Source organism: Tupaia chinensis, unplaced genomic scaffold (genome assembly GCF_000334495.1).
Source record: "Tupaia chinensis unplaced genomic scaffold, TupChi_1.0 Scaffold000257_1, whole genome shotgun sequence".
Lineage (NCBI taxonomy): Eukaryota > Metazoa > Chordata > Mammalia > Scandentia > Tupaiidae > Tupaia > Tupaia belangeri.
The window spans coordinates 4,498,292-4,508,660 of NW_006159737.1; the positions used below are offsets into that span (position 1 = coordinate 4,498,292).

At 39.3% G+C, this 10,369-nt stretch overlaps 1 protein-coding gene across 1 annotated transcript in view; it reads right to left on the reverse strand.

Annotated features, from left to right (window-relative positions):
• CPED1 (cadherin like and PC-esterase domain containing 1) overlaps positions 1-10,369 on the reverse strand; it is a 341,161-nt gene that overhangs the window by 261,009 nt on the left and 69,783 nt on the right. Inside the window, exon 4 of the mRNA XM_027772159.1 lies at positions 6,686-6,792. Within this exon, the coding sequence (XP_027627960.1) occupies positions 6,686-6,792 (107 nt within the window). The remainder of the gene's footprint in view (positions 1-6,685; positions 6,793-10,369) is intronic.

The following is a 10,369-nucleotide window of genomic DNA, read 5'->3' on the forward strand; positions in this document are numbered from 1 at the left end:
AAAAAAAAAAAAAAAAAAAAAACCCTCAGATTTGTGGTGAGGGTTGAGGGAGTGGGATCCCAAATAATATAAATTGTAGCAAATTATCCCAACTAAACAGTCACAGTGGAGGGAGAAAAGAAGTAAATGACTCTAATATACTTCAGAAAACAATATTTTGTGTGGCTAGTGTAAGACCAAAGACCATACCTAGATTTTACTTTTCTTGGCAAATTTGTTTCTCACAAGGGTAAGGGCTAACGATTCTGAAGCTGAAGTATGTGTAGACTAAGGTTGACAAAATAAGGAAACAAAGCCTAAATACGAGATTCAGTTTTCTCACTGTCTGAAAAAGTTATGAATAAGAATAAGAGGGTAAGCCAGCCCTTGGCAGAATGGTTACTGTGGCTAGATCCCACATGGCCGACTATGCGGTTCAAGGCTGACCTGGAGGTTTGAAAGATGCACCAGTGTATGTGTGTGCATACCCCAAATCCCCAGATAAGAATGAAGGAGAAGGGGGACCAGCAGTTAGCGTAATGGCTATGTCGCTTGGACTCCCATGTAGTTGACCGTGGTTCAAGTCCCGCACCTGGTGGCTTAAACTCACGCTGGGTGTGTGCATGCTCAAGATCCTGAGAGGAGAATGGAGGGGAAGGGATTTTGGTGTTGCCATCCCACCTGAGGGAGTATTTTTTGCTTTCTGTCTCCTCTCTCTGTCTCTATGGTGAGCGCACACACCCTCTAGCAAAAACCTCTTCCAAAAAAAAGAATGAAGGAGAAGGGATGGTGGCATAGCCATCCCCCTTTGACAATGATTTCTTACTTTCTCTCTGGTGAATGCACATGCCTATAGCAAAGCTAAAAAGGAAAAAGAAAGAGAGAAAGGCTACAGTCAGCCTTGTGGTGCTGATTTCAGTTAGAGATATAGTATGGATCATCCTTTCAATATACAAACATACACATAGATACAGACATAAATACAGACGCATGTGTACACTTGCACTAGGTGACATGCATACATTTCCCAACCCTGTCTACACAAATAGACTGATACCTGAGCAGCAATGACAACACCTAGTGCTTAGATCTTGGTTCTAAATATCTTTCTCCAATTATTAGGTCATTGGGAAAGTCATGACATATTTTGGTATATTTTTCTATGCAAAAATGGTATCATGACTTTTCTGACAACCCAATAAAAGAATGATGATTCCTGGAGAAGTGTGTGAGTACAGGCTGGGACAGGGAACATACAAGATGAGTTTGGAGCATCTAGTGGTACTTGAACGTAAGAAAGTGCACAAGAAAGGAAGGACATGTATATGAAAAGCACAGAGGTCAATATGAAAGAGTTTTCAGTGGCTAAAGTTGGAACAATTTGAGCAAAAAGAATAATGATGCCACTGAATGATGATTAATACTCATAGCATCAATAGATATCTATTAGTTCAGACTGAAATACATAAAGTATTGAACAAATACATAAATGTAGGAGAAAAGACTACTTTTCTTATAGAATTGCAATTAACTCTAAAGAATTACAGATAATAATGGTAGGAGGAATGAGAAAAACAGAAAATCACCATTAGGGAACCAGCAGATGGCATAATGGTTACATTGCTGGATGTTCACATAATCAACCATGGTTCAAGTTCCACATGCTGGGCATGTGTGCATGCGTGCCCAACATTCCGAAAGAAGAGTAGAGAAAAAGGGATTGCAATGTGGCCATCCCTCCTGCGGATTATTTATTGCTTTCTGTCTCTCGGTCTCTCTGGTGAGTGCACACTCCCTATAGCAAAAATAGCTCTAAAAAATAAAAGAAAGAAGAGAAAAGAAAAGAAAAGAAAAGAAAAGAAAAGAAAAGAAAAGAAAAGAAAAGAAAAAAAACAGAAAAGAAAATCACCATCAGAACAGTAGTATACCAGAATAATAATTGTTGTGGGCAAGATCCAGGCAAGACCTCGAATATTAGAATTAGTAGACAAAAGTTCAAGGAGAAAGCAGGATAGTCACATAGCTTCAAAGTATGCCTCACAAGACATTCATTAATTACAAGAAGAAAAACAGTGATTCCACAGTGTCAAAAAGCAAACACCAGTTTGGCCAGTAAGAAAAGTTAACGTCAGTAATAATAAGATACATGAACATCCTGTAGTCACTGATATTTCATCTCAAGAAGGTCATATCACTTCAGGGGGACTCTTCCCAAAAATCTATGACTTCATGAGAAATCCATATTGAAATAAATTTAATAAAATCACTGACCGATACCCCAATGCCGTGGTCATGAAGGAAAAAGAGAAACTCTCAGAGATTGGAGACTGAAGAGACATAAAAACTAAATGTAATGGTGGGCACTAGATTAGATCTTGGAACAGAACATGGCCATCCATTTTTTTAAAAAATTATGAAACCCAAATAATGTTTACAATTTAGTTTAGTAATTGCATCAATGTTTATTTCTTCATTCAGGAAAATGTACCATGGTTATATAAGAAGTTAATTAGAATAAGCTCAGTGAAGAGTACATGGGAAATCTTTGTTTCAATTTTGCGACTTTTCTGTAAGTCTAAAGCTGTTTGAAAATAAATTGTTAAAAAAGAGAATCTCAGCCGAGTTACCAGCGCAACGTGTAATTTCCCTTTTTAACTATTTCTCCCACATCCTCCTTCTTGCTTCTCTGTTGCCAACACTGGCTGATCTGTCCTGTGTTCTCCTCATCATATATTCCACTGGTCTTTCATGACTCACATGCAAATTTAAAACTAGCAAGTGTCTTGGAGACTGTCCAGTGTCTAATCCTTTTTCATTTCAGGAAAAGATATTGAAGTCTACAGAGATTAACGTGGCCTCAATCCTTTGGATAGTGAGCAGTGGTGCCCAAGCCCCAGGGAGGGAGGAATATCAGACTCGCAGAGGTTTTTTTCTTTTTCTTTTCTTTTTTTTTTTTTTTGAGAGTTTTTTTTGCTATAGGGCTTGTGCGCTCGCCAGAAAGACAGAGAGGGACAGAGAGACAGAAAGCGAGAAATCATCTCCAGGGGGGATGGTCACGCCACAATCCCTTCTCCTCCATTCTCCTCTCGGGATCCTGGGCACACACGCACACGTGCCCAGTGTGAGTTTAAGCCACCGGGTCTGGGACTCGAACCACAGTCGACTACATAGGAGTTCAGCGACATAGTCAGTACACTAACTGCTGGTCTCAGACTCACAGAGTTTTTATATGTGACTTTATACTGCTAGACTGTAAACCATTCATTTGGGGGTCCAGAAACAAAGTGAAAAACTGAGTTGGACAGAGAAGCAATCTCCCTGTTCTGTGCTGAACCAAGTTGAGTTCCACTTCAGATAGAACTGAGGGAATGTGAGGACTTTGAGCACCACAAGAAGTTGGCAGCTGTAGGTGGCACCCTGGGCAGAGAACATAGCTATCACAGGCACATCAGTGGCGACCACAGTGGTTAGAGTGATTCTCTAGTGCCTTTGGTCTAGTGGGCTGAAGTGGGAGGCTGGAGCAGCACATGGGAAATAGTATTTCTAAATACATGAATAATACCATGGGGAGATAGATAGGATGGCTTCTCAGGGTGACCTGCATTGGCCAACAGATGTCCATACCAATGTCGCTGTAACCTTATTTGTCATTAGCTAGTGAAGTCTGGCTTGCATTTGTAGATGATAAGGGAGTGAATAAACAGGATGGTTGAATATAAAATTAGAGATGTGTATGTATAGAAGTATGGAAGTATCTAGAAGGGGCAGGCAAGGACATATATATACCTGTAGTACCTGAGGAGCTAACTTCTGGCCAGAGGAGCACATCAGGGGTTTTCATTCTTGACACTATTACCATATTGGACCAATGATTCTACGTTGTGAGCAGTATGCAATATTTAGCAGCATCTTTGGCTTGACCTATTTATGCCAATAGCACATGTTCTCCCCTACTGTGACAGAACTGAAAATGTCTGCAGATATTGTCAAATATTGCCAAAGAATGCAGAATCTTTCCTGGTTAAAAATCACTGAGATAGGGAGAGCTGAGAAAGGACATTCCAGGCAGATAGAACAGTAAGAGTGAAGGAATGTGGCCGAAAACAACATAGACATTGAGGGAACAATACACAGCTTAATATCATTTGTAGCATGTCATCCTAGCTAGAAAGAGATAGAAGAAGAGTACTTTTAGGCCCAAGGTACCCACAAAGAACCTTGAATAGTTTATTGTGCTAAATATTTGCCATTTTATTCTTCAGATCTCCCCACTGTGCTCTGTTCCCAGGAGGCTGACTCTTACAATGAGTGACGTAATGGAGACTCTATTGCCTTTTAACTACCAGTTGGCTTAGACCAATGGAAGTGCTGGCAAGTAGTTGGAGGATGGGAGTAGAGAGACTTGGGGTACTTATCCCCAAGGCCTCCCCTTTCTGCTGGCCTGGGATTTGGCAATGGTTACATTCCTCTAAGTTTATAGTTTTCTTTCCTTCCCAGTGACACCTCTCTTGGCTCCAGCTCGTTAGCTCCTGGCTACACCATTGTTTCTACACACCCATTTCTTATAATGCTGCTGGTCCCTGAGTGCCTCACTAGTTTGTTTATTTTCCTGCCAAAATCTCTATAAATAGTTATTTCATTCATTTTTCTTCACTTACCCCTTTCAAGTATGGCATTTGCTTGTTTCCTGCAGGAAAACTATTATACAACAAATATTGTAGATTTTCTCCTAGAGTTGAGGGAAAGCCATTCAAGATTTTAAACACAGGAGTAACAAGGTTAGTGCACAATTTTATACTTTTCATCTGGTCACTGTGGGCAGGATGGATTTGAGGATCAAATATTTGCTTCAGAAAAATCAGTGAGGGCCCAGCTTAGATGGCACAGCCTGCAGTGCCAGAGGCCACATGGCTCCACACAGGGTTAGATCCCAGGATTGGCCTGAAAACACGCCAAAGACATGCCTAGGCACCCAAGATCCTGAAGAGCTGGAGGACTGGATAGGCACCCAAGATCCTGAAGAGCTGGAGGATTGGGTAAGGGGGGGGGTCGCAGCGGTTTTCTCTCTCTGCCCTTCTCTTTCTCTTTTTCTTGTATGAGTACACAAGAGTATGGTGCACATGCACACACACACTCTATCGTTTAAAAACAAACGAAATAAGACAAAACCGAACCAAACAAAAGCAGTGAGGGGGATTTAGTAATAATCTGGGTGAGAAGTGGTGACTAGCTGAACCAAAATAAAGGCAGTAAGTATAGAGCGTAGGTAATAATTCTGAGAAATATTGAGTAGCTAAATTCCTTAGAACCAGCAGTTGATCAAATGTAGATGATAAGAGAGAGGAAGGGTTTGAGAGGAGCAGCCAAGTTTCTATTTTAAGAGATGATCGAGTGGTTGACTATACTTAAGCTCAACTGAACAGAACCTCATAAAGCTTCTGAACGCAAGAACAGAAGTGAATTCACTGGGGAAAACAATGAGTGAGTGTTCACCATGTTGAGTTTGAGGTGTCTATGGGATATCCAACAAAGATGTTCAGTAGGCCTGAAGCCTGGGAAAGTGCTCTCATCTTTAGATCTTGATTTGGGATTCATTAACTACCAACGGTAGTTAAAATTCTGGGACTAGTGTTAGGAGAGATGGGCGTTTACAGAACAGGCAGAGAAAAGGTGACTACGTAGAAACAGAGAAGGAATGGCCAAAGACAAATAGTCCCAAAAGAATGTGCTCAGTGCAAAGGACAAGGGTGTAAGAAAGAGTCAGAAAAAGGAAGGTGTTATCTAGACTGTTAACTCTAGAAATATTGGTAGATCAGTGTAGGAGGCTACAGCACCAACCAGGGTCTAAAAATATCACTATTGGTTTTGTATTTTTCTCACAGATTTGTTACAGGTATCAATGATAGGTAAGTTGTTCGCACAGTGACTAAGTACATTGTAGACTTTGGATAATATGCAGTTAACTTTTCAACAGTATTTCACGAAATTCTACACAGTATAGATAGTTTTTAAAAAAATGCCAATTTTAAGAGTTAATAAGAAATTATAGGGCTGGCTCTGGAGCCTGGTGGTTAAGGCAGCTGGATCACACATGGTCAGTCATGAGTTTCAAGTCCCGGGTCCAGCGGCTGCAGAGACACAGCAGTTTGCATTTGTGCTGGCCCTAAATCCCCAAAGGAGGGAGAGATGGAAGAGAAGTGAGAGCTGTGTGACCATGCCCTATGTTGGGGGGGGGGGGGCTTCTCCTCTCCCTCTCTGCCTCACTGTGGTAACACAGGTATCTTCTAGCAATAAATAAATAAGAAATAAAAAAAATGAAGAAGAAAGAAAAATTGCGAAAATGTTATTGCAATTTAAGATACCAATTTAAATTTGAGAAAATCCAACCAGTTATCTAGAAAATACAACACTTCTAGATTGGATGAGTAAGTGGCCCAGGCAAGCAACACTCAACAGGGTGCAGAATTCTAGATGAAGGGTGGGTCCCAATGCATAAAACAACAGTATTGGCAACAACAGAAGCTGAGGAAGATCTTAGTTCATCAAAAATGGTGACTAATGATAAGGTGTATAAGAAAGGTCTGACCAGCTGGAACTTTCTCTAAAAATAAAATTGTTCTAATTTTTCAAGACTTCTTTGAACAGAAACAGCAGTGCTAATAACCATAAGATTGGTAAGATCTGTGCACATGTTGTGAGACTTTACCTTTTGATGTAAACTTAACTGGCACAGGTCCTGCTTGGATATGCATGGTTTTCCATCAGCATTTCTAGAAGACAGGCAAATGAGCAGATCCCAAGAGCCCAAGTCACCTAATAACAAAAGAGTATTGAAAAAACTTTCATCAGCTATTTTAAAGGTATCATTTAGCTCCTCATATTAAAGAATGTGATTATTTAAATCCTAAAACACAAGTCATAGTAATTCTGAATATATATGTATGTGTACGTATGTGTGTATATACATACACATATATATGTGTGTATACACATAAAATATATACATAATTTATATATATAAATATATATATAAAATAACTCACAATTCAACTCTTGTGTCTTCAGAAAAGTCAGGACTCACTTTTGCATAGAAAAGTATGGAAAAATATGTCATGACTTTTCTGACAACTCAATGAAAAGTAATCTTTTAAATTTAGTGGGCCTAATATCGTCATATTTAATATCATATTCCAGGGAATAGTCAATGATCTGAAGAAATATAAAATTCCTTGAAAAGGCTGATGTTAGAGTACTTTGTTTAAGTCACTAGTTTCATATATAAAGTTTTACTTGGTGATTGGGAGGAAAGGATATCATAAGCTCTTTTAAGATATAAGAGAGAGTTGTGAAATCAAATAATGATAAGAAAATAAAAGGCTATATATTTTTTTCTGAGCTTGGGTGTCACCACTATTTTTCATAGAGGTAAACATCAAATATACTTTTATAAGATTTCTTACCAAAAAAAAAGTCATGCTAGGTCAAAAATAAAAATTCAACGAAAACAGAAAAAACAGGTTTGTATAAAAGAAAATTTTGATCTAGCTGTAACAGTAGAGTTCAGTTTAAGATGCAAGACGAAACATAATATAGACCAAAACAAATGACACTTCAGTGATTTCATCAAGGACAAAACTCTCTGTCAATCACTCATAATAACTTATCAAAATAATCTCAGAACAGTATATTCTTGTATAATAATTGAACATGGTGCATGTGCTCACCAGAGAGAGTGAGAGAGAGAGAGACAGAGAGAGAGAGAAAGTGAAAAAATCATCCCCCGGAGGGACATCACCACCACAATCTCTTCTCCTTAATTTTCCTCTTGGGCTTTTGGGTATGTATACACATGTGCCTGGCATGATTATCAAGTTACCAGTCCAGGACTTGAACCATGATCAGCCATGTAGGAGTACAGTGCCCTAACCACTACACCACCTGCTGACCTCTGCAGTTCAATTTTTATGTTACTTAGAGACAACTTACAAATAGATATCTAGAAAATATCCAGAAAGAAAAATACACTGGAAAGTGTATAAAAGAATGGGTATTCTTTTTTTTTTTTTTTTTGAGAGGTTTTCACTATAGGGCGCGTGTGCTCACCAGACAGAGAGAGACAGAGAGACAGAAAGCGAGAAATCACCCCCCAGGAGGGATGGTCATACCGCAATCCCTTCTCCTCCATTCTCCTCTCGGGATCTTGGGCACGCACGCACACGCACCCAGTGTGAGTTTTAAGCCACCAGGTCCAGGACGCGAACCGCAGTCGACTACGTGGGAGTCCAGCGACATAGCCATTACGCTAACTGCTGGTTCCCAAGAATGGGTATTCTTCAGAAAATTTTTCCCAATTTGGAAAGTTAAAACAATTTCTATACACATTGTTTCTTTTGTTGATCAATCCTTAGTTTAAATGTTCCTTTGAGAAACTATACCAGACCTCACCAGGCATCTCTTGCTTCTACTAAGCTAGGAAATAACTAACATCTTCAAATACCTCGTTTCAAATTTCCCAGAAGAATTTCCCAGGTGAGAAGCATGGTGCTCCCAAAGAAAGACTTTCCAAAAGAAAGAATCGATGCAGAAGAAGAATCTAAGACAATAGGAATGAAATTTCACTCTCTACCAGTCAAGTATTTTCACTTTTACAAGCCCTGTGCTGAATGAGCTATTGGTCCTCTTTTTAGCTGCCCTTTTTCTGGAAGGAAAACTTTTCTAGCAAACAAAAGGATTCAGGCAACTGAATTCAGACAACTATCCAAGTTTTTGTCCTAAAGGTTCTCTGTTTGCTTGTGTTCCAAGATACTGCAAGTGAACATAATAGTTCGAAAGGACCAGGAAAATGAAGCAGGTGGGTTTCAGAATGGGAGAATCACATGCATTTAAGAAGCATCAGGACTTAGGCTTGAAAGGTCTACTCTGCTTCATACACCCTCACTTTGAAAAAAATGTCAAACTGATTTCTATGGCTAAAACCAAATTCTGTATAACGGTTCTAATACTTTATTTAAAATACGCACCTAACTTTTTTAGCCCAAACCTTCTGAGTTAGATTCAAAGGGAAAGACAAAGACGACTTCTATTCTCTATTATTTATAGCCCAGGAAATACTAAAATCCTGAAAGAAACCCCCTGTTATAAGATTCCTAACTAAATATTTTAAGAAGATAAGGATATGCAGAGAAAGGGATTTCAAAACATGAACCGCATTGTTAGAATCTTAAAAATAGAGTACATTTCTTATTCCCCTAAGTTGGAGGCAAGCCCCTACCCTCACGATCCGAGGTGCATATACACAATTTCTAGAGTGGATGAGAAGAAAGATCTATTTAAGCCATGACTGTTTAAAATTAGAAGATACGTTTCAATAATTCAAATCATTCTATTTACTAAGAACTTCCCATGAACAGAACGTTGTATAGAAATATTAAAATAAGTAGCAAAAAAAGAGCAGTCACCACCACCCCCCCACACACACAGCAATCTATCAAGAGATCTAAACATTAAAAAGAATTTAGGAAAGGGACCAGCAGATGGCGAAATGCTTATATTGCCGGACTTCCTGGACCCAGGGACTTAAAACATGCCAGGCGCGTGTGGATACATGCCCCAAATCCCAAGAGGAGAATGGAGGAGAAGGGACTGTGTACGGCCATCGCCCCTGGTGGTGGTGGGGGCGTGTATGATTTCTCACTTTCTGTCTCTCTGGGTCTCCAGCGAGCACACATGCCCCTTTAGCAAAAAAACCTCTCTCTAAAAAAAAAAAAAAAAATTTAGGATAACTTGTAAAGCATCATTCAGTTTCTTAGTACTCACATGAGTGATCCCTTCTCTCACAAAATATTTAATTAATATTTTAAGTTAAAATGAATAATTACAGGGACCAGCAGTTAGTGTAAGGGCTATTTTGCTGGACTCCCATGTAGCCGACCGCAGTTCGAGTCTGGGACCCGGTGGCTTAAACTCATGCTGGGTGCATGTGCATGCGTACCCAAGATGCCGAGAGGAGAATGGAGGAGAAGGGATTGCGGCATGGCTATCTTCCCTGGGGGGTGATTTCTTGCTTTCTGTTTCTCTGTCTTTCTGGTGAGCACACGCACCCTATAGCAAAAACCTCTCAAAAAAATAATAATTACAAAATATTTAATAGCACATACATTTCCTCTCAAAATAAAGTATAATTAAATGTTCAAGTGATCTCTTCTTATACTTCTTCCCTAGTTCTTGCTAATACAGTTTGATAAATGCGTATTGTTTCCATTCCAAACCCTTATTACCATCAATAAATTCTGCCTCAGAATCCCTACTGTCTAGTTCCTGGTTATATATTTAGAAGAACTTTTCACTTTCTCTTCATTTCTATCTGCAACATTAGGCATCAACTCTTTCC